At 44.0% G+C, this 25,472-nt stretch overlaps 1 protein-coding gene across 2 annotated transcripts; it reads left to right on the top strand.

Moving 5' to 3' along the window:
- Window positions 1-4,614: 4,614 nt before the first annotated feature.
- On the top strand, window positions 4,615-24,912 carry LOC106572115 (protein FAM110A). 2 transcript variants are annotated; one of them, XM_014145968.3, is made up of 3 exons: window positions 4,615-4,931; window positions 21,413-21,741; window positions 21,896-24,912. In XM_014145968.3, the coding sequence occupies exon 3, from the start codon at window positions 21,904-21,906 to the stop codon at window positions 23,281-23,283; it is 1,380 nt and encodes a 459-aa protein (XP_014001443.2). In that variant the 5' UTR covers window positions 4,615-4,931; window positions 21,413-21,741; window positions 21,896-21,903; the 3' UTR covers window positions 23,284-24,912. The 2 variants fall into 2 exon arrangements, with proteins under 2 accessions (XP_014001443.2, XP_014001444.2); XM_014145969.3 differs by lacking the exon at window positions 4,615-4,931 and adding an exon at window positions 13,268-13,500.
- The last annotated feature ends 560 nt before the right edge of the window (window positions 24,913-25,472 follow it).

The raw sequence follows: 25,472 nt of genomic DNA, 5'->3' as shown, positions 1-25,472 counted from the left end.
GTAACTTTCCCCAAATTCCCCAGTTTTCAAGAAATCTTGGTTGGAAGATTCCTGGAATCACGAGGGAATATACAGCAAATCCGGGAATCCTCCAACCAGGCAATTTTGGGAAAGTTACCAACATTTTACCACCCTATGTAGGCCTCTGCCAGGCCTGGCTAAACTTGTTATGGTTCATGCCCAGATCATATCTCTATTCTCGTCAATGGAAAGTATTCATACTTCCTCTCACTTCCAAGGAAAACTAATGGACTGTGAAAACACCTTTTCTTTGTAAATATTTTTACAAAAAGGCTCTGTGCTGTTATCCTCACACGGTGTGGTTTTGAAAGATATTGAAAACAATAATTTGGACCTATATCTTTTTTATATTAGCATAAAATATAATTTTCGAAAATAATTGTACCTGTTTCCCCATCATGTCAATTGTTTTCCATTATCCTTGATTGCATGCTTTACAAACTCACATGCTGACCAAACTGGCTCGTTCATGACACGCAGGTTAAAATACCAAAACCAACTGATCCAACTATATGAATTTGGGGACAGGTCGAAATACACATGAAATATTCCAGGGCAATTAGCTATCTTGCTGTTGCTAGCTAATTTGTCCTGGGAGATAAACATTGGGTTGTCATTTTACCTGAAATGCATATGGTCCTTTTTTTGCTGGATCTTTGTAGAATTTTGATCCATTTTGAGTCACACAAAATCGTTTGTTCTCTACTCCAACAATTAATCCACAAATTAAAGGGGAAACCTATTTCATTCATTCTTCTTATTCTGCAGATTTTATATGGCAGTTGGCAACCATTACCACCATCAACTGGACTTAGTATGTGCCTAAAAACCAATGCGTAGATGGGAGAGACGGGACTTGCAGCACATCAATTGTTAAAATAGAACCAAGTTCTAATATAGAACCAAGTTCTATTTTTCGAGCCTGGCGAAGCAGACGCTCGTGAGCAATTTGATGAAATTATTGAAAAAGATGTATGTGTACATTTATTTTGCAACACTCGCGCACACCACGCCGGAGGTTTGGTCAGCATGTTAGAAAGCATGGGCCCCAATTCAATGAAATCTTTATACCAGACTTCTGGGATGTCTAAAATATGATTCATCTCGTACTAAAGGAAAGTATGTTGACAGTGATACAAAATGTATTAACTTTTTCCACTGTAAACATTGTTTTGTTTAGGCCTTAAATCTACACATTCATACTGTAGCGCAAGAGGAATTTGTGTGTTATCCCGGAAACTGCTAACCATCGTTAAGTGCCCAAGATTATGAGATAGAGATACATACATCTTCTTATCACAACACCCAACTAATTATGTATTTGTGAGATGCGAAGAGTGCTGGTTCATGCGAAAGCAGCTCGCTGGAATCAAAATAAAAACTATTGTATGTGAGAAACCTGTTTGTCGCACGCTGGGGGTTTCAAGAAACAGCCGTGTTGATGGAAGTGATGACGAGGTGTCCGCACAGTGCCTGAAGGATTTCCTCCTCTCTGATGTCCAGCGGCTTGGCTCTCGGTCAACCGGGAAGCAGGTTCCCTCCAGTTAACTGGAAGTCATTGAAAACACAATCATCTGGCTTAGGTGCATTGTAAACAATATCTAGGCCCCTAAGTGTTTTATTGGTCCTCGACTGGATGTGTGTGTGTGGAAAAGGTTCCTCTTATAGCTGGATGTAGTTGTGTCGCTCTAAGAAAGGAAATAGTGGTGCTTTATGTCAATATCGTTATTGTGAGTTTTCCTTTTATAGATGAAGTTATGTGTTGCCTAAGAAAGGAATTAACTGTCTCAGTTTCAGCATTATATTTTACTGTAAGGAAATAAGAGCAGATTTGTCCTGTATCTTCTTAACCTTACCAAGCACTGTATTTCTGAAATATTTTTAAAGAAGGTCCAATGTTAATGTGTTTTTAAGAGGGAGATAAAACAACAAAAGATCATGACATTATTTATACCATGACATTGTTGAATATTCGTTTCTGATTGGCTTGAAGAACATTCTAGAACGCACAGTACATTTGCATGGTAGAATTCAATGGCTTTAGTTCATTCTTACAGGTTCTATGTTTGAACTGCTTTTGAAAGCGAAAGTGGAATTTAAAACATCGCCCTTGTTGAATTCGATTTTCATAATAGTGAGCTAGGACTGATTTGGTTAGCTAACTAAACTAGAAAGTTTTTTTGTTTGGTTACCGAGGTAACCACTGTCTCTATCTGGTAAACTTGCTAGCCACTTCAGTGGATGTTGAACAAATTTCTAGAGGAAAATGAACACATGTATAGGGGCAAATATGTTCAGTTATAGCCATGGTATAAAAGGGATAATGACGTGTGGCTCTATGCGTTCTCTGGAAAATAAAGCAACTCCATGGAAGGTTAGTTCCACGTTGTTCATCATTTTTTCCATACAACGCAATGCCACTCCTTGATTATCCCTTACGTAACCGCAAAAAATGAGGATCTGTCTTTCACTGAATTATATTCTACTGAGGAGGAAGTACAGTACTGTACATCCCTACCCTGGACAAACAGCAGTGATAGATTTAACCATCCAGATTACATAAAATAACAATGCTTTTATGTTTTGCTTCTCTAAATGACTTAAAATCCCCAGTATTTCCCCAGACATGCAACGTCCTCCTCATCTACCGTGTAAATCCAGAGAGCAAGACTTGGCGCTTCATTGTTTTCCTGTTTTGTGTCTAGATAATCAATTGAAGCTACAGACCTGGGCAATAAGGCAAAGGTTCCTATAGGGCAGAGGCTACAGGCCTTTTTTAGGGGAATAAAGCTATTCATTCCATTCCACTCTGAACAAGAATAGGCCAATAAGATAATATAGCTACATCCATAAGTATCTGATGCAGTTCTCCTCAGAGGTACACACACACACACACACTCCCCTATTCCTTATCCTGTCTACTCTTTGATGTGGCAAACATACTAATTGCATCATCTTTGTTGTGCAAAGGTCTTCTAGGCCACCTTATCCAAATGTTTTTGCTTCTCTTCCTAATCTAATAACGGAAGCAAGAAACACATTCATGCTGAGAATAATACATCTATTGTTCCCACAGGAACAGAGAAGCAAGTGTTCTTTTCTCTGTTCCATCCTTTCTGTACGCAGGTAAATAATGAAGGTCGCATCGCTCTCTTATTTGAGTTTAGGTAATTTTGAATTAGTTAATTAATGCAGTTTGTTGCCAAAACATTAGATCATCCGTCAGCTTCATTTAAGGTCAGTCAATCCGGAAAATTTCAATAACTTTAAAAGTTTCTTCAAGAGCAGTCACAAAAACCATTAAGCGCTGCAGAGGAGGATAAGTTCATTAGACTTACCAGCCTCAGAAATTGCAACCCAAATAAATGCTTCAGAGTTCAAGTAACAGACACATCTCAACATCAACTGTTCAGAGGAGACTGTGTGAATCGGGCCTTCATGGTCTAATTGCTGCAAAGAAACCACTACTAAAGGACACCAATAAGAAGATGAGACTTGCTTGGTCCAAGAAACACGAGCAATGGACATTAGACCGGTGGAAATCTGTCCTTTGGTCTTGTAAGGGAAATGTTAATGTTTGTGTTTTTCTTATAACTCATTTCTGTGTTATATTCATGTACTGTCCTATAAATCAATTTATGAAGCATGGAGGAGGAGGTGTGAGGGTGCTTTGCTGGTGACACTGTCAGTGACTTATTTAGAATTTAAGGCACACTTAACCAGCATGGCTACACCACAGCATTCTGCAGCGATACGCCATCCCATCTGGTTTGCGCTTAGTGGGACTATCATTTGTTTTTCAACAGGACAATGACCCAACACACTTCCAGGCTGTGTAAGGGTTATTTGACCAAGAAGAAGAGTGATTGAGTGCTGCATCAGATGACCTGGCCTCCACCATCGGTTTGGGATGAGTTGGACTGCAGAGTGAAGGAAAAGCAGCCAACAAGTGCTCAGCATATGCAGGAACTCCTTATGTTGGAAAAGCATTCCTCATGAAGCTGGTTGAGAGAATGCCAAGAGTGTGCAAAGCTGTCATCAAGGCAAAGGGTGGCTACTTTGAAGAATCTAAAATGTAAAATATATTTTGATTTGTTTAACACTTTTTTTTGGTTACTATATGATTCCATATGTGTTATTTCATAGTTTTGATGTCTTCACTATTATTCTACAATGTAGAAAATAGTAAAAATAAAGAAAAACCCTTGAATGAGTAGGTGTGTCCAAACTTTTGACTGGTACTCTATATGTCTATTCCAGTCTCTGACATTGCTCATTCTATTATGTCTACATTACTTTCTTCCTTAAAAACATTCCTGAATTTGCATATTGTTTATTTTAATTATATTATTGCTATATGTATTACTGCACTGTTGGAGCTAGAAACACAAGCATTTGGCTGCACCTGCGATAACACAAATCTGTATGCATCCAATAAACTTTGATTTAACTCAATTTTATTGCGCAGAGCGGTCTCCTAGCAGTCGACAGTGCATCTTCCAAACTGGGAACTGACCAATGGCGGATTGTGGGCATACCAAATTGGGACATAAAATGAGGGGTGAACAAGATCCCATGCCTTGAAAGTCTATGCAATATTTACAACATTTAGTCCTAATCTAAAGCAATACCATCGGATTTGTCCTTAAAAACACATGTTTTATATTAGTAGGGTTTTTATTATTGAAGACAACACCTGACTTTTTTATATTGCCACTAAATTGGCTTGAGTTGGTATCTTCCGCGCCAATATTGAATTCCCATACTTATGCACTTGATCTACAACCACGCCGACGATGGATACTTACCTATAGCGTTATCATATGAGTCTGGAGAACCCTTAACATAAATCTACTGTAGCAAGATAAAACATCGAAAACGATTAGCCATAACGCACCCGGGAACACACAGTGAGTAAAGGATCTACACAGTATTTCCTTGCATTCCAATTCAGCTTTCTACAACCAGAATGAATGACAGACTGTAGGCATGAGAATGGGTCTATCTAGTAACTTGGGTTTTAGAACCATATTATTTACGTTGTTTCATTTTCATGTTTTTGTGATTGCACACCTCTTTCCAAGCAAATGGACTAGAGAAAGGTGTCAAATAATTTTGTGTCAGCCAACTGGCTAACTTGTGTTGACTGGAAAGGTGACCTGTGTCTCTGGCATTAGTAGTGGACCGTATAGGTAGGTTAATTTACTTTACTTTATGGTGCGTGTTCTATGTGACTTGTTATCCTCAAACTGTTGAGATAGGTGTGTTGGGTGTTACCTCCATGGAGGACATTAGGTGGGTGTCTAATGAATGGGGTGGTTTCGGGAAGGAAGCGGACTAGGCTAGGCCTAACGTTACTTCTCCATGTCCCCGTTGGTATATTTGCACGCTGGTTTCTGTGTAAGGCAAGGGCTGAAGTTCTGCACCCTAGAAGGGAGCCTGCTGGCTACGTCCTCAATAGTGGTGAGACTGGACTCTTCGGGAAGTGCCAGAGTGATAACGAGTTTTACCAATTAACCATAGCAACGCTTTATTAAGCCATAACGTAGACAAGTTGCAACAGACAGACAAGTTGCAACAGTGTATTTATATGGATGTTATTTCGAATTAATTTATGGCAGACGATACCAGTATCACGATACTTGTTAATATCGTGGGGAAAAACGGAGCAGATTTAACTTTTTTAGGAACACAGCCCTAATGGGGCAAACAAACATCAATCATTATGTTGTAATGCAGAGTCGCGTTTCTTTTATTTTTCACGATATAGAACAACATTTTACATGCAGTAGCTTTTTAAAGGAACAAAGTTTGGTATGCTTCCTTGTTTTCATTTTTGGCATGAAAAAATATTGCGATACAGGTATAGTTCTGGCCCAATTGTTTAGTAATGAATTTTAGGAGCTGCAGTAGTATAATTTTCACATTTCTGGCCTGTCTGTCCTAAATCCTGTCAGATTTAAAGCCTGTAGCAGATGTCAGTATTATTACAATAACTGTCACACACACTGTTAGGGCCTTGAATAACTACACACACACACAGAGTAAAATGTTGTCTTTGGGGGTAACCAACCAGATTTCACAATATCAAAATGTAACTAACAATCTGGGTTAGTGCAGTTATTACCCTGCTTGTTTTGACCTTCTGGCCCATGAGCTCAGACTTAATTAAAAAAGACCTGACTTCAAACTCTGTGCTCTGCTCCACTTGACATAGCAGGAATGGGACAGAGTAGGCTATTAGAAAAAGTGTGGGTGATTTGTCATTTTGTGGGATTGAATAGGAAATCCCCAACATTGCTGGTGTGGTAAAAGTTATGTGAAGATGTTAGTCATATCACTCAGTGGCTGACTGTGTTAGGCTGGCCTTCTCTCTGACTGAGTCTGGTTGTTGTCAGTGCTACTGACTCTGTGCTATCTACCATGTGATGAGATTGCGCTGGCAGCCAAGTAATCCACCAGTCCACTCACCACTGTGTTATGCAACTTCGTTTTAACTACTAAACTGTCAGATTAAAATACACCATGTTTTAAAAGCCACCCGTAAAACATCCCAACACACTCCAACGCTGCCCTATTCAATACATTTTCTGTGATTCCTATACAACATTCTCAGGCAGGCTGAGGGTATAGAATAGGTTCCCTAGCTACAGCCTGGAGAGAGGAGTGGTCTCATGGCCCCTCACCCTCCTAAGTTATGAACACTTTGGAATGGGTTCAGTGACTCTGCCCTTGACACTGGACTGAGGAGATTGTCTGTCTACCGCCCTACTCAGTTTGGAGTTTGAGATTATTTTTGCATCTCTCCTTTCTTGTATCAGAGGTAAGCCAAACAGAAGGTATAATAGTTATGATGACATGCTGAAAAGATGGCTAAAGTTTTGACTGAAGGGCGAATAAGATGGCAACAGTGATAACAAAACACCCTCAACTATCTACTGAATGATTAGTCTAGGCATAAAAATCTGTTATGCATTGAACATTTTGTGGGGAATGCACTTTTTTTATATGGACATCAGTCAATGTAAATAGATTCATTCGGCCCTAATCTATGGATTTCACATGACTGGGAATACACATATGCATCTGTTGGTCACAGATAACTTTAAAAAAAGGTAGGGGTGTTGATCAGAACCAGTCAGTATCTGGTGTGACCACTTTGCTTCATGCAGCACAACACATCTCCTTCACATAGAGTTGATCAGGCTGTTGACTGTGGCCTGTGGAATGTTGTCCCACTCCTTTTTAATGACTGTGTGAAGTTGCTGGACATTGGCGGGAATTGGAACAAGCTGTTGTACACACCGATCCAGAGCATCCCAAACATGCTCAATCCCAAACATGCTCACCAACATGTCTGGTGAGTATGCAGGCCATGGAAGAACTGGGATATTTTCAGCTTCCAGGAATTGTGTACAGATCCTTGCGACATGGGGCCGTGCATTATCATGCTGAAACATGAGGTAATGGCGACAGATGACTGGAAGGACAATGGGCCTAAGGGTCTTGTCACGGTATCTCTCTGCATTCTATTTGCAATTGATTAAAATGCAATTTTGTTCATTGTCCTTAGCTTATGCCTGCCCATACCATAACCCCACCACCACCATGGGGCACTCTGTTCACAATGATGACATCAGCAAACAGCTCTCCCACACAACGCCGTACACGTGGTCTGCGGTTGTGAGGCCGGTTGGACGTACTGCCAAATTCTCTAAAACGATGTTGGAGGCTTATTCAATTCTTTGGCAACAGCTCTGGTGGACATTTCTACAGTCAGCATGCTAATTGCATGCTCCCTCATCTTGAGACATCTGTGGCATTGTGTTGTGACAAAACTGCACATTTTAGAGTGCAGTTTTATTATCCCCAGCACAAGATGCCCCTGTGTAATAATTATGTTGTATAATCAACCTTTTGATATGCCACACCTGTCCTATGGATTATCTTGGCAAAGGATAAATGCTCACTAACAGGGATGTAAACAAATTTGTGTACACAATTTGAGAGAAATAAACTTTTCGTGAGTATGGAACACTTCTGCGATCTTTTATTTCAGCTCATGAAACATGGGACCGTTTTTATTCAGTGTAAATACTTACATTTCCCGTCATGACAATTTCTTTCTTTTTTTTTCAATTAAGTTGTGCCTTGTTAATTTGTGGAATTTCTTTCCTTAATGCGTTTGAGCCAATTGTGTTATGACAAGGTAGGGTTGGTATACAGAAGATGGCCCTATTTGGTAAAAGACAAAGTCCATATTATGGCAAGAGCAGCTCAAATAAGCAAAGAAAAACAACAGTCCATTACTTCAAGGCATGAAGGTCAGTCACTCCGGAAAATGTCAAGGACTTTGAAAATGCAGTCGCAAAAACCCATCAAGCGCTATGATGAAACTGGCTCTCACGAGGACCTCCACAGGAAAGAAAGTAACCTCTGCTGCAGAGGATAAGTTCATTAGACTTACCAGCCTTAGAAATTGCAGCCCAAATAAATGCTTCAGAGTTCAAGTAACAGACACATCTCAACATCAACTGTTCAGAGGAGACTGTGGGGAATCATGGTTGAATTGCTGCAAAGAAACCACTACTAAAGGACACCAATAAGAAGAACAGACTTGCTTGGTCCAAGAAACACAATAAATGGACATTAGACCATTGGAAATCTGTCCTTGAGGTCTGATGAGTTCAAATTTGAGATTATTGTTTCCAACCGCTGTGTCTGTGAGAATGGATGATCTTCGCATGAGTGGTTCCCACTGTGAAGCATGGAGGATGAGGTGTGGGGGTGCTTTGCTGGTGACATTGTCAGTGATTAATTTAGAGTTCAAGGCACACTTAACCAGCATGGTGAAGGGGTTAAACCAAGGCCTCATACCTTTTTTAAAGGGTTAATAAGTTGTTTTATGATAAACTGTAAGGTCTCCTCTCAGGAGACTTCTGTTTGTGTGTGTGAACACCTGTTTTGAGTGTTGTGCCCTTCAGACACTATCAGAAGGCGGAAACCGCCTACGTTCATACTCCTCCTGTCTGGGCCCCACCGTGGCTGTCTGAGGTTCTGACAATACGACTGGTTTTCTGAGAACACAAGGCTGCCGCAGACCTGACGAAAACAGTCACCTGTCAGAAGATGCTTAGACTCGTTCACCTTGTTATGACCTTATACTTGTCATGAAAGGTCAAGCTTCGGTCAAACCCACTTCTGTGCTTTTAATTGCTGACAAGATGGTTGCTGCTGTCAGGAGAAGGTTAGATTTATTAAAGTGTTGCCAGGGAAAGTCACGCAAGGGGAACTGGTGAGGCTATATAAGTTACAGGATGTCTTAGACACTTTGCAGAACCTGGGGAGAGCTATCATATACTGTACTCTGTATCAACTTCTGCCTACAATTGTATTACTAAAGGAGAATTGTAATACATAAACAAAGAGTATGTTTCCTTTCTACTGCATGTATGTATGTTTGATAATTAGACCTGATCATGTGTTGAAGAAATTGACCAACAACGGCTACCACAGCATTCTCCAGCGATACGCCATCCCATCTGGTTTGCGGTTAGTGGGACTATCATTTGTTTTTCAACAGGACAATGACCCAACACACCTCCAGGCTGTGTAAGGGCTATTTGACCAAGGAGTGCTACATCAGATGACCTGGCCTCAACCCAAATGAGATGGTTTGGGATGAGTTGGACTGCAGAGTGAAGGAAAAGCAGCCTAAAAGTGCTCAGCATATGTGGGAACTCCTTGAAGACTGTTGGAAAAGCATTCCAAGTGAAGCTGGTGAGAGAATGCCAAGCGTGTGCAAAGCTGTAATCAAGGCAAAGGGTGGCTACTTTTGAAGAATCTAAGATGTAATTGTTTAACACTTATTTTGGTTACTACATGATTCCATGTGTTATTTCATAGTTTTGATGTCTTCACTATTATTCTGCAATGTAGAACATAGTAAAGATTAAGAAAAATCCGTGAATGAGGTGTCAACTTTTGATTGGCACTGTATATACAGTGCATTTGGAAAGTATTCAGACCTTCACTTTTTCCACATTTTGTTACGTTCTTATTCTAAAATTGATTAAATAGTTTTTTCCCAACATCGATCTACACACACTACCGCATAATGACAAAACAAAAATGGGTTTTTATCACAAAAAATGTAAATTTTACATAAGTGTTCAGACCCTATACTCAGTACTTTGTTGAAGCACCTTTGGCAGCGATTACAGCCTTGAATCTTCTTGTGCCAAGCTTGTAGCGTCATACCCATCTGTATTTGGGCAGTTTCTCCCATTTGTTCTCTGCAGATCATCTCAGGCTCTGTCAGGTTGGATGGGGAGCATCACTGCACACCTATTTTCAGGTCTCCAGAGATGTTTGATCAGGTTCAAATCTGGGCTCTGGTTGGGCCACTCAAGGACAGAGAATTGTCCCAAAGCCACTCCTCCGTTGTCTTGGCTGTGTGCTTAGGGTCATTGTTCAGTTGGAAGGTGAACCTTCGCCCAACTCTTTGTGCTTTGCTCCATTCATCTTACCCTCTCCTAACTTGTCTCTCAGTCCCTGCCGCTGAAAAACATCCCCACAGCATGACACTGCCACCAAGGACTTCACCGTAAGGGATGGTGCCAGGTTTCCTCCAGACTTGACGCTTGGAAATCAGGCCAAAGAGTTAAATCTTGGTTTCATCAGATCAGAGAATCTTGTTTCTCATGGTCTGAGAGTCCTTTAGGTATCTTTTGGCAAACTCCCAAGCGGGCTGTCATGTGCCTTTTAACTGTGGAGTGGCTTCCGTCTGGCCACTCTACCATAAAGGCCTGCTTGGTAGAGTGCTGCAGAGATGGCTGTCCTTCTGGAAGGTTCTCCCATCTCTTCAGAGGAACTCTGGAGCTCTGTCAGAGTGACCATCGGGTTCTTGGTCACATCCCTGACCATGGCCCTTCTCCCCTGGTTGCTCAGTTTGGTCGTGCGGCCAGGTCTAGGAAGAGTCTTGGTAGTGCCAAGCTAATTCCATTTAAGGCCGCTGTTCTTGGGGACCTTCAATTCTGCAGAATTTTTTTTGGTCCCCTTCCCCAGATCTGTTGCCTCGACACAATCCTGTCTCGGCGCTCTACGGACAATTCATTTGACCTCGTGGCTTGGTTTTGCTCTGACATGCACTGTCAACAGTGCGACCTTATATAGACAGGTGTGTGCCTTTACAAATCATGTCCAATTCATTTAATTTACCACAGGTGGACTCCAATCAAATTGTAGAAACATTTCAAGGATCATCAATGGAAACAGGATGCACCTGAACTCAATTACGAGTCTCATAGCAAAGGGTGTTTTATATTTCTGTTTATTTGTAATTAATTAGCCCAAAAATTATTACAAACCTGTTTTCTTCATCGTTATGGGGTATTGTGTGTAGATTGAGGGGGAAATAAATATTGAATCCGTTTTAGAATTAAGCTTTAACGGAACAAAATGTGGAAGAAGTCAAGGGATTGGAATACTTTCCGTGTGTGTGTGCATGCACACTACCATTAAAAAGTTTGGGGTCACTTAAATGTCTTTTTTTATTTATTTTTTTTTCGTAAGAAAAGCACTTTTGTCCATTTAAAACATGGTTGGGCGACGTCCGGCCTCCGGGCCATCTTTATATAAAAATTTAAAAAACAGCCATTTTGCTGGTCAACTACCATATTCCAAAATTCAATGACTGTCACAGCTGTGTGCGTGTGTGTGTGTGTGTGTGTGTGTGTTCCACAGCAGTTAGAGCTAGGGCCTGCTTGGGCATGCTGATGTGTAATATTGTACAGTAATGTGAGCGCGTCAGACTGGTTTAGTCTGTCCTGTGGAATGTATGTGTGTCTGAGGCCAGGCTTATCTGGTGTGGGAGCTGGGCAGGGCTGGTGCTGCTGTAATAGTAAACCTGCACCCCATATCCCTTTTCACTCTCAACTAAAAAAATAATGCAGAACATGGAGAATGTGATAGAACGGTAGCAGTCAGCCATACAGTAGCTGTTATAGCAGGAGAATACCAATCATCGACTCACTCTGTTTAATCCTCTCCGACACCTACCTGGCGCAGGTGGAACAGGAGCAGTTGTCTGGTACGCTCAACTACACTTGGGTTCCCATGGCGATGCATTACCATAGCCACTGGGTACACTTTGGAAGTTGTTATTGATGTTCAGTAGTTGTTCTGCTGAGCTTGTTCCCCTGGCAGAGTGGTGTCGGTTTCAAAGCAGCAGAGGATGGAGGAGGAGAGACGGTAACTTGATGGTCTGTCTGCAGGGGGTTCAGCTTTAGGAGGCGGTGTGGGATCATAGGGATGTTCGTCGCTGGAGTTGTGAACATGACCTACTCTGGGGAAGGCGAGACAGATTTCTCTGATCGGACTGGTCTCGCTGGGCTCTGTTTTAATGGGACCCTGATGAGGACATTATTTGGTGGGATACAACTTTGTTATTAACTGGACGTTTTTAAATCATGACATAAATATTACTGTTTTAGTGTTGATGTTCTTTACCATACACACAGCTAGCTAGTGTGATTTTTGAGTGGAAGGCCAGTGCGATTCTCGCTGTCAGGAAAATGAGAGAGTAGTTTCATAATTCTACCCACAGAGCCCTGTCCATAGCACCCCACCCTACACATCGGTTGGCCATAAATAAGCAAGACATGCATGTTTTGGACTGTAGAAGAGAAGTACTGTAAAGTCTGGGCCTTGCTTACAGAAAGCTATAAAGCTGCTGATATGAATGGACTTGGATATAGATTCACACAGGGCTGGGTTACATAGCCTAGTCCTTTGCATGTATTCCCAGTAGGACTGCTGCTGTAACACAGGCCAACCAGGCTTAATGACGGGATATATCCTCAGCCACACCGGCACGTCATTTTCTTGTCTTTCACCCAGCTTTCTCTGAGTTATTTCACTGTGTCTAACAGACCAGAGGTGTTTTTCAGCTGGAATAACCTCTGGAGAAAGTGAAAGCCCATAGAATGGGTAAGAGATTATTTGTTCATGGGTTTGTTAGGGACAAATTATTTTATGGTGGTTAAAGATGATGCTTTAAATTTTGTTTTGACAGTTGACTGACAGTTTACTGGAATCCTTCACTGGGACCATTCCTTTGCTCATCTGTCACAGTTAAAGGAAAATGTGTTTGGGCTAACCCTTTAAATGGGAAGAAAGTGTAAGGGATCTCACGTGACTGAGGAAGAGGCCCTGCCTTGCTGCTTCCTGCCTCCAGAGTGGCTCTTCCTGATTCAAGGCGAAGGGTGGAGTGAGCGCAGGAGGAGTATTTCAGTGAGGGAGTGAACCAGCCTCTACAGGTTTGTGTTCCGTCAGAACTCCGCATACACACACTCACTCAGGATCCAGATGCATGCTCTACATTCTCATAGTCAGCTTTCACTCTAGAGGGCTTGATTCTCCACTGTTCTGGTCCAGATCTTTGAGACTCAGCTGAGGATTCTACTCGTGAACACACAAGTAAGTAAACTAGGACTATCTGGACGAGCTGACCGAACAGCCGGAGTGTTTAGAAGTGGTTTGTGTTCGTTTGCTTCTACACCAGGGGCTTGGGTGTTCTGTTATTTTAGGTAACCAAACTTTGACTCAAGGGAAATAACTTTTGTACTCCAGAATGTAAATGATATTCATATTAACCCGAAGCACATTCCATTTGTAACTAGATGCATGTAATTTGTATGTTTGCAGTATACAGTTGAAGTCGGAAGTTTACATACACTTAGGTTGGAGTCATTAACTCATTTTTCAACCACTCCACAAATTTCTTGGAAACGAACTATAGTTTTGGCAAGTCGGTTAGGACATCTACTTTGCATGACACAAGTACTTTTTCCAACAATTGTTTACAGACAGATTATTTCACTTATAATTCACTGTCTCACAATTCCAGTGGGTCAGAAGTTTACATAAGCTAAATTGACTGTGCCTTTAAACAGCTTGGAAAATTCCAGAAAATGTCATGGGTTTTAGAAGCTTCTGATAGGCAAATTGACATAATTTGAGTCAATTGGAGGTGTACCTGTGGATGTATTTCAAGGCCTACCTTCAAACTCAGTGCCTCTGCTTGACATCATGGGAAAATCAAAAGAAATCAGGCAAGACCTCAGGAAAAAAATGGTAGACCTCCACAAGTCTGGTTCATCCTTGGGAGCAATTTCCAAACGCCTGAAGGTACCACACAGCCATCATACCGCTCAGGAAGGAGACGTGTTCTTTCTCCTAGAGATACTTTGGTGCGAATCAATCCCAGAACAACAGCAAAGGACCTTGTGAAGATGCTGGAGGAAACGGGTACAAAAGTATCTATATCCACAGTAAAAAAAAGTCTTATATCAACATAATCTGAAAGGCCGCTCAGCAAGGAAGAAGCCACTGCTCCAAAACTGCCATAAAAAAGCCAGACTACAGTTTGCAACTGCACATGGGGACAAAGATCGTACTTTTTGGAGAAATGTTCTCTGGTCTGATGAAACAAAAATAGAACTGTTTGGCTATAATGACCATCGTTATGTTTGGAGGAAAAAGCCGAAGAACACCATCCCAACTGTGAAGCACGGGGGTGGCAGCATCATGTTGTGGGGGTGCTTTGCTGCAGGAGGGACTGGTGCACTTCAAAATAGATGGCATCATGAGGAAGGGAAATTATGTAGATATATTGAAGCAACATCTCAAGACATCAGTCAGGAAGTTTAAGCTTGGTTGCAAATGGGTCTTCCAAATGAACAATGACCCCAAGCATACTTCCAAAGTTGTGGCAAAATGGCTTAAGGACAACAATGTCAAGGTATTGGAGTGGCCATCACAAATCCCTGACCTCAATCCCATTAGAAAATTTGTGGTCAGAACTGAAAAAGTGTGTGCGAGCAAGGAGGCCTACAAACCTGACTCAGTTACAGCAGCTCTGTCAGGAGGAATGGGCCAAAATTCACCCAACTTATTGTGGGAAGCTTGTGGAAGGCTACCCAAAAATGTTTGGCCCAAGTTAAACAATTTAAAGGTAATGCTACCAAATACTAATTGAGTGTATGTAAATGTCTGACCCACTGGGAATGTGATGAAAGAAATAAAAGCTGAAATAAATAAATCTCTCCACTATTATTCTGACATTTCACATTCTTAAAATAAAGTGGTGATCCTAACTGACCTAAAACGGGGAATGTTTACTAGGATGAAATGTCAGGGATTGTGAAACTGAGTTTAAATGGATGTAAACTTCCGACTTCAACTGTAGTGAAGAATTCTATCCATCAAGACACAGCAGCTGTCCATCCTCTCTGGCTCCTGTGGTCTCATGGTTGCTTGAATTTTCCTAACCTAAATACTGGCCTTGATTATAAAATTTGGCAGCTCTGCTTCAAGACAATCATCTCTTGCCCTAATTGGGTGAAAGTATGTATGGCAGTGGAAGTATTTTAACATTAAACACATTCTTGCCAACAATGCATTTGAGAATGAGCATGTTGAAAACCATGGTGATGATAATGATGTAGGGCAGTTGGGATAATGTAGCTTTAAGTCAGAATCACATATTGGCTGGTGAATGTTTTCTCTGCTGTCAGCCTGTGTGTATAGGCTAGTGTATAGAGGACATATCTCCTCTGGCCTTCAGCTAAAACAAACAAAATCCCCACTCTCAGGGGCACTTTGGGCTTTCTGCCTGCATATGGCAAAACAACCCGGGATTCCAGGGGTTAATCATTGGATGATTTCTGCGAAGCGTGTGTGTTTTGTGTGTATCCAATGAGTATCTGTGGGAAAGTGGGGTTCTCTGGCAAAGCCAACACTGAGGCACCGCTGACGACTCAGCCCGGCCACTCTTCCCCAGCGTCACGTCTCTGTGATTGCTGGCTGGCTGGCTAGGGACATGTCTATGTGATTGCACCCCCGCCTGCATTTTGGAATGCATTCATTGCTGAGGGGGGATTTGTACTCCCTATCTCTTTCCCCTTAGGCTGAGCTACCACAGTAAAGGCCAGGGCTGTGTAATTGTCTTGTCTATACGGTGTTATCTAACATTAAGACTAGTCATGATGAAGAGGGATGCAAGGTTGTAAGGTTGCTCAGCAGGGGACTGAACACTGAGCCCTAGGGTTTTCAGAGAAACATGAACGCTTGTGAACATTATAATAGAGATGACAATTGAGATTGAGTTGGAACACTTTGATTTGTTAGGGTAACTTAGGGCTATATGGAACACTGTCTTTTCCTCTGTCAACATGACTGATGTGGAGTGTTTTTCCTGGTAGGCCTACTTTCTTTTGGTTCAGAATTGTATTTGAATCCCTTTCTCTTTTTTTTCCTAGTGGGCTAATGTGGACAAATTACAGATGTCTTTGTCCGTATGTTTGCGCTACAGAGCTTAGCTCCCCTAGGGAGCGCTGTACCACCTGCTGTTGTTTCATTACCTCATTTAGCCTAGGCCACACACGGTTATACACTGCTGAGTTTAGTGAGAGATGGGTCAGTGTGTATTTGTGTGAAGGATGTATTTTGTGTGTGTGTGTGTGTGTGTGCATGTTTGCGTGCCATGTCTGTCTGTGTGAGGGGGGTGGGGAGCAGTAGAGTAGACAGTCAGTTGGGATCTCCAGTGTATGTAATTGTGAATGGGATTTTGTATCCTGAAGCCATAGACAGACAGTGATGGGTTAGAGGGGGAGTTATGATCTAATGACTAGCTCTAATCTGACTCTCTGTTGACTTTGTCCTGCTGGGAGTGTGATTGTTAAGGCGGGGGTGTTGGCAGGCACAGAGAACATCTGTACTTGTACCCTAACGGACACTCTAGTATGGGGTTTCTCGCCATCCATCTCTCAGCCCAATCTGCATTAGCTTAACTTTAATGCGTTTCAGCATGTGTGTGGAGGATCTAGACATTGACCCTATGCCATAAGGTTACAGGTTTTAGATCCCATGAGATTTGCTGATACTGTGGAGTTGCAGCAGCAGTCCTCTCCTGGGAAAACTTATCTTCTTTACTCCAGTAAAACCTCTTAAATCCCCCCCTGGAGACAGTGGTTGATAACCTCTGAACTGTTGGGTGACCATAAATCTGGAGCACAGTTGGTGGTGGGGTTAGTGGGGACAATCAGTCTCTGTGCTATCCATTGGGTTGCCAATGGTTGTTTTTAGTAGAGCTATCTTGGTTTTGGTCTTTTTACAGGTTTTATTGTTGCTGTGAGTGAGGTTATCAAGTCTGACATTTTTATACATTTCCTTGCTCTGTAGTCGGCCTGTTAGATTAGTGGAAAAGGCCTATACATAGCTCCACAGAGTGCGGTGAGTTCACAGCTCTGCAGGGTCTTCTAACCTCTGTCCAGCAGGACAGACAGTCACACCATCTCACTGTGTTTGTTTGTATATCCATCTCGGTCACGTTTCCTGTTGTGAAATGCGTCACTGCTTCCTTCTATATGTGTGACGTAGCCTACCTGAGAAACCACGGCCAATGGCAGCTTCGCTTCCCCCTCTTTCTGTGGTGACTCCTCTGTAGAAGGTGGCACCCCTGTTGTTGTCCTTCACTCTGAGGTCAATGTCCAGCAGGCCAAGGCTACTGGGGGAAACCAGCTGACTCCTGATTGGCCGGCTCGCTTGGCTCCTGACTTGAAACTGCTTTCCAATTCTGTCTGCCACTTTAACCCTTTTCAATAGCACCACTGCCTGACAGAAGCCCTTTTATCCTGAAGGATATGAATTGTAAGGCTGTATTCTTCAGGAATCCCTCTGTAAACATAACTCTGTTCAGTCCTGCCCTCTTCCTCACTGTCTCTTAAACCCCCTGCTCTCTGTCTGTCTCTGTCACGTGATAGATATTATGGGAGAGGCAAATTGCTTCCAGTCACATAATTCCCCTGTAATTGCCCCTCATGGCTCTCTTGCCATGTACTCTGTGGGCTGCTTTTTCCTTTCAGCCAGAGGCCACTGGGTTGGCGCTGACCACAGATAGGAGCACCTGTGGCTTCATGTGCTTTTCTCATAAGGCATAGCATTCTCCACTAATCATCAGCTGGATGAAAAACTGTACACTCAACGAAACAGAGGTTGAATATCGCTGTTAGCTGTGCGCTCCCTAACCAGGCTATTTCCATTCTCCGTTTCCTGTGGTCGTTGAATGTTCAGCCAGGCAGGCAGCGTGTCCAGGGGCTGTCTCAGCCAGCCAGCATGCCATGCAATTGGAGGTGTTTCTGTTTCTGACAGGAGGTATTCCTGGCCCTTTCTTTCCCCCCTGTACAGTTGCCAGGTTGCTGAGGGCCTCTTGTTATTAGATCAGTTCACACTTCAGCCTGGGGCAGGAACTAGTTTAAGTTGAATTTATTTGCACCAAAGAAAACAAGTGCTAAACAACAATACAGATTTTTATTTTTTAAAAACAGTGACGTTTACACAACCACACCCAAAATACATTGTTAGGTTATGGGCCTGCACTGTGTTGGTGCTTTTCCAATGAGACTGCTTTAGTTCGGCTGGCTACCCGAACGAGTGGCTCACATACTCCCTTAAAACACCGTCACTTGAAAAAAGTGGCAATAGTACTGTTTGTCCATTTTGAGACGCTGTAGCCATGACACTTTCTCAAAATAGTCACAATTAATCAAAATAGTCACAATTCATTTAAGGAAACTCAAGAAGTCTGTCATTAATTGTTTTTTTTTTGCCAAGGAGATCTTAGTCGCTCAATTTTACAACTAAGATGTTTGGTGCAGTATTTCTCAATGAAAATATTTACATGAAAACGAGTCATCTCTCATTGAAGGACAACAAAGACTTTATTGAAGAATCCATACTGTTGACCAATCACAGACGATGGGTCCTAGACTTCGGCTCCCGAACTTTGGCTGGCCTTGTGTGCCCAAACAGCTGACAAAACCCTCACCGAAGCCCAAAACGAACAAAAACGTCATAATATATGCACAAACTCTTCCGAACTCTTTCTGGGAAGCATGAGGAACGCTTTTACCCCCCCCCCCCCCCCCCACCAGGGTGTCGCCAGTGTTTTATGTTAATGTTAGCGCTATTGTTTCCATCAGGCGTGTGACACTAAAGACTTGTGGCAACCAGAATCAACAACCTCTGCATCATTCAAGACTGTTGCTTTGTGACCCGTTTAAAGTTTATTTAGCCGTATTGTTATGTAGATGCCAGCTTCGAAGTACCCAGGGCTTTGCCTGGGCTCCAAGTTAGAGCAGGTCCGCTGGATCCATGGCCCAGTGAGACACGGGTGCTGGCCTGTGATGGGAAACAAAAGTCTGAGCCTTTTGGGTAAAACACTTGGGTAAATCTTCATTTTGTAAATGCGGCAACAACCGTGGCTCTACCTCTGAATGACAATGGCTGGTGCTTCAGGAGGAGATGGGTAGGTTGTGTTTAGACACCTTCCTTGTTAATACACAGCATTTGGGATTCATAGCCGTATCACTGGCTGGGGGCACAGATAAAGCGAGGGGATGGAGAGTGGATTTCAGGATTATACCATCTGTTAGGGTGAGTTTTATATGGGCGGTAGGCAGTGGCACCGTCCAGGAAGAAAATGATTTCCCTCTCTTATCACCAGGAACAGGAGTTTATGATAATTACCAGCACAACAATTTGTTTGTGTGATTACATCCAGTATGTGTAACCATACAATAATGGTAACCACACACTAGCAGGCTTGTGGTAGTTAATTGGGCAGTTGATTTTAGGTCGGGGGGGGGGGTTACTGAGTCTCTTGTCTGAATGATATGTGGGTTCGGGAAAGGGTACTGTCTGTCTGAGATTTGTCTAGCGTTTGACCAGCAGCTGCTGTGTTGGAGTGTTTGACAGTGTCCTGCCCTCGTGTGTATGTCAGTGGCCCTGTAGGGCTGCAGCCTCACCTGCATGTTTGAAGAGTTGTGCAGTAACTGTGGATGTGAATGATGACTGGGTCGGGGTCTTGCACAGACCCCAGAGAGCCTGCCAGCCACCTCGCCCCTCTGCCTGAGCAACTGTGCCAGCTATTAAAAGACCTGCCTCTTCGAGACAGCTGTGTGTGTGGAGAGATTGAACTGCACAAGACAATGCAACCTTGTTTTATGTGCCACTGTCATGATTACAGTCACGTCCTTCCTGTTATTTCTCTTTTGTTCTCTCCATGCTCCCTACGGCTCACCTGTTATACAGACCCTTTGAGTCTTTGCACACTGTACTGTACACTAACCATTCCATTCCTATGTTCATATCGATCCATTCCCCTACGGTTTGGTAGCTGACTGGTAGACTCAGGGTCATACTATATTTTACATTATTATTTTAGAGCAGGATGTGGCATATCGAGGCATTTCCTACTAGTATTCTATGCTCTACTTCGGTGGAGATTTCTCCGTTGGTTTGTCACATGCAGAGGATGAAAGGAGCAGTGAGTTATTACAGTAGTGCGTGCTGCTGTCTGTCGGTCCTGCTTTCTCTCTCTGATGCTGCTGGAGAGGGGGGGACATGGGCTCTGGGAGACAGCAAGGCTATTAAAAGATTAATAAACGTACAGAGGAATATGATCGTGGTGATGGTGATAAGGGGAAAGAGATGAGCCCAGCCAGCAGTAACGCTCAGTGTGATGTAATTCGGGGCTTTGATGGTGTAACTGTAATGAAAAAAAATTACATTCGGAATTGCTTTTCAATTCCTCTGAAACTGGGGATCAAGAAAGGAGGAGACCGAATTGGTGGATGAGAGCAGCTGTAATCGGCTGTGAGGATAGACATGGGAACAGCAAGGGAGCAATTCTCTTCTTTCTCCACATGTATTAAGAGTACTTAAAAAGTCAAATCTTTACCAGGAAGACGGTGATGCTCCTGAGATTGAGGCTTGGAGTGGATATAAAACATGATCAGCTGATGTCTTTACCGTTTTTGCGCTTCTCATATTTCTTCTTCCTTTCTCTCGCTGTATGGCTATAGTGTTGAGCAGAACAAGTGGAGCAGTTGAGGATGTTGAAATAAGACCCTGTTTGATGCAACTCGATGTAAAATATTGCAGCTTTTTTTTACCCACCTCTCCCCCTTCTCCCTTTCAAATAATTTAATTTGAATGAAAATTCGTTTTGTTGTCAGTGGGGGAGGGGTGCAATTGGTCAGAATCCTTTGACTAAAGCCAATAGCAGCGTAGCTCCCAACCCCCACCCCTCCCTGCCCTGCTGAGATTCCCAGTCTGGCCTGTGATTGGCTGCCCTGAGACCCAGCAGCTGGAGGCAGTGAGTGTGTTTAGGGGAGGAGTCGGGTGGTGTATTAAAGCCGGCCGGTCTGCTGTCCTTTTGCTTAAGAGTGCTCCTGTGTGCGTTTGTTAATGTGGAGAAGTAACGTTACAGGGCGATTCTCCTGTTAGTCTGACACCGTCTTCCTCTCTCTCTCTCTTTCCTCTCCAGGAGCCCTGCTGGAGCTTCTCTCCAGGAACCCTGAGAATCTGTGGAGCTGCCAGTTGATCTGTTGCTTTTCCTGGACGGACAGAAGGCTCAGGAGATTGAGTTGCTCTGTCAGCCTGGCTGTGTGCTCTAGTAACTAACCAGCTAGGCTAGGCTAACCCCAGGATCTGCCCCCGTTGGGTCACTGAGCCGGACTGATGTGGAATGTGACCCATGGTGACCCAGTCCCACAATTAGCCTTTCAGTGAAGAGGACCGATACACCAGAGGGACGACGTGAAGAAAGGAAGACAAAAAGGAGAAGTAAGAGCAGCAGCAGTAACAGATAAACCGGTAAGAAAGTTAATTGGGCCTTGGGTGGGAGGAGGATAAAAGGGGCCATACACAACACCTATTTTCTCTGGCTTAGGACATTTGTGAGCACGAGAAGGACATTGACCATTACTGTCTCACACTCTTTACTTTTCTCTCTGCTCTTCTTTCACAGACCCCAGAATGCCTGTAGAGACCCTCCGGCCCTCGGACGGGTGCCTGGTGGGGGTCCCCTTCACCTCAGCCATGCCTTTCCGCATCCTCAACAAGGGACCCGACTACTTCCGGCGGCCCGCGGAGCCTGGAGCCCGTAAGCTGAGCGCGGTGGAGCGTCTGGAGGCGGACAAGGCCAAGTATGTGAAGAGCCAGCAGGTGGTGCTCACCAGGCAGGAGCCTGTCAAACCACCCATCATCCGCAAACCTCTGCTGTCCCCGGGCATGATGCTGCAGTGTCGGATCAACGCCCCCCCGGCCCGCAAAGTCCCACGGCGGCCGGCCGACTCAGAGAACGGAGGAGGGACAGGAGGGGTAGGGTGGCGGAGGGGACCCCCTCTTAACCTGGATATCCTCAACAACCTCATCAACGTGTGTGATGGACCCCTGCACTGCTCCCCGTCTCCCGTCCCTTCCTCGCCCTCCGCCTCCTCTCCTTCATCAGGGGGGAACAGCATCGGGAATAGACTCTCAGCTGACCAGGAGAGGAGCAACCGAGTCCTGAACGACTTTAAACCTGTTAATAACTGCAACACCTCCTCCACATCCTCCTCTTCCACCTCTCCCTTTAACAACAACAGCCAGGCTTCCCCTGCCAAGCCCAGCCGCCGGCCACCTCCTGTCCCAGCACGGGGTGTCAGGGTGGGGGTGCCAGTGCCCTACAGCACTCCAAACTCGGTGATGGTGCGCAGGGTGGATGTTAGGCCCCAGGCTGAGGTGAGGAAGCCCCTGAGGACCCAGCTCCGGCCTCCGATCAAGCCCAGACAGACTGCCCAGGTAGCCCAGCCCCAGGCCCCACCACCTCCTCCACAGCAGACCCAACCTCTGCCTCTCACCCCCGTGCAGGCTATCCCTTCATCCCCACCCTACCTGCCTCCCAGCCCCATGGTGTTCGGGGCCGGCATGATGCCCCCAGCCTCTCCTGCTTTCACCCGCCTGTCCTCAGCCAGCTCCAGGGGGTCTCGTCCTGGCTCGTCTCGTAAACACCCCTCCCTACACCGCTCCAAGTCTGACCTGAGCGACCGGTACTCACGAGCCACAGCCGACCTGGAGCGTTTCTTCAACTACTGTGGGCTGCACCCAGAGGAGGTAGAGGGCATGGGGGGAATGGAGCGCTTCGCCAGGGCCAGCTCAGACATTGTGTCTGTGTCCAAGATGCGCAGTGTCAGCACCCCCAGCTCTGAGTGTGAGCAGGCACGGGAACAGGGGGAGGACGAGGTCGAGGGTCCTGCGCGACCCGGGGAGCGTGTCCCCTACGGAATCTCAGTCATCGAGAGGAACGCTCGCGTCATCAAGTGGCTATACGGGATCCGGCAGGCGCGGGACTCCAACGCTGTGTCCAACGTTTAGAGGAAAGAGACAGGACGGGGAGGCTCTGGAATGATACCCAGGCCTGCCCCACATGGTGTTTTTTAATTTATTGATAAATCCCACAGGCCATTGAGGGGTCTTTGGTATATATTGTTTTTTGTTTCAAGGAGGACATTGTTATTCTGTTGCCTTACGTCATGTTTAGAATATACCTTTTTTGGGGGGGGGGTGTCATTATTTTTGAACCATCAATCGTTCAAAGTTGTAGAGCACTCTGGGACACATCAATTCATCTGGGCTGCAGGTCAGGACTGCTTCCCTAGAAGAGCAGGACGAGCAATCACACTTCTCAAACAAACATTGAAAGCAATCATGTCAGGGATAGCAGTGACCGAATGCTGAGGATGATGTTGATGGGAGTAGACCAGTGATGCTGTGGTCCCTGCTGTCTGTCTGTCTGTCTGTCACACAGGTACTAAGGAGGCTGTGTAGAGGGTCCCAGAGCCCTGTTGTGTTTGCACTGGGGTTGGAGCTAGTCTGATGATGCGAGAATAGGCTGTGTGTGAAAGAGCAAATAAGACTTAGAACCACATTGATACTGTGAAACATGAAAGCTTCCACAAAATGTTTTTCTTTTTTACCTTTAACTCTGACTGTTCATTAATACCGTTGATGTTGCTTTCAAGCATGCAAGTGGAAGTCAATATATTTGTGGGTCATCTCAACAAAGCACAATCACCTGTACTCTCAAATGCAGTGAAAACACAGACGTGTTCCGGTCTGTGACGGAGTAACGTCTGTCGCTGTGCACTGCATTGTTTTCTGTATTGCAGGTGAACATAGTCTCTAATCAAGCATTGGTGCCGTTAGTGTTTCTGTTTATTCAGTGAAGAAGTATGTCTGGGTGCGGGTGAGAGTCTTGTGGTAAATGGATGGAGGTAAGTGTAGGGTGGATGAGAAGGGGTGCTGTCTGGGGTTGGAGGTGAGGAAAGACAGACACTGCTCAATGGAAGGGGGATCAGGATGGTTGGAGTAGGAAAGAGGGACTTCTCTGAAAGTAAACAGAAAGTGACTTCGGTTCTGCGTGTCCTCGACAGCCTGCAGAGAAGCTGGACCAATGTCTTTTTAAAAATGCAATTTGAAGTTGATACAAAACTATTGTAATTGTACTATTCAACAACTTGTGCATAGCATTCAAGCTTTGTACAAAAGTGCAATCTGATTGTATCTATGTGAACATGCACACAGACAAACCCACACATTATATGCACACGGCACCAGCCACCTGCAGAGCATTAGTGTGAATGTTGTGTGTAACTGAATTCTGAAGTATGTGTAATGATAATATGCACTTTGCAGGGTTGGAGACAATTCAATTTCAATTCCTGAAATGACTGGAATTGAAATGGAATTGACCCCATCCCTGGCACACTGCTCTATGTGAAGGGAAAAGAGGGGAGACTGTTTATTTATGTGATTTCCTGTTCCTTTCAGAGGAGACTGATGGAGGGCTCAGTGGTGAGACGATGTGTGGGTCTAAGACTGAGCTCCAGTCTGTTCATGTGCTTTTGAGGTCAGCCGTGTCTGGCTGCCCAAAGAGTCAAGCTACAATTTGCAACATGGTGTCTTTCTTAACATGTCAATAAATAAAGTTTTAGGAAAAAAATATTTCCCTGGTCAGTGATTGCTTTTAATGCCTACCAAAATATGAAATGGTGTAGAGTTTGTCATTGAGTTGAATGCCTCAAGGTCATTGTGACGACATATGGACATAGACTCTGTTTTTAGAGGCTACAGGTCAGCTTTGCCAAGTTCTGAGATTTTCAATGTGATGTGGGTCTAGAGGAACACCCACAGCTGTTTCTAAATCTCCTTTTTGCATGAATTGACAGCAGCACTCCCATGTTTTTTTATTTTATCCTGTTTTTCTAGCGTTTCTCATCCATTAGAATGCAAAAGTTTATTTAGTACATCATGCTACAGTTATTTTCTTCCTGATATGGCTCAGGTCCAGAAGAGTGTTGGTGCTGTTTGGGCCCGATTCCGACGTAGACCATTTTGCCTTTCTTATGCTCGCCATTCCTACACACTTCTCATTAGTTGGTGTTTAGACCTACCTTAATGCAGGTGTATAATGGCCTTTGCAGACGTGGTTCCCTTGCGCGCGCTGAATAAATGTAATTCAACTGTTGAAAACCGTCCCACTTGCTGTGTTTTCAGTACATTTA

This window comes from Salmo salar, chromosome 15 (assembly GCF_965601325.2).
Source record: "Salmo salar chromosome 15, fSalSal1, whole genome shotgun sequence".
In the NCBI taxonomy this organism is placed as follows: Eukaryota; Metazoa; Chordata; class Actinopteri; order Salmoniformes; family Salmonidae; genus Salmo; species Salmo salar.
Note: the sequence above shows the minus strand (reverse complement) of the source record. Positions and strands in the feature narration are given on the sequence as shown.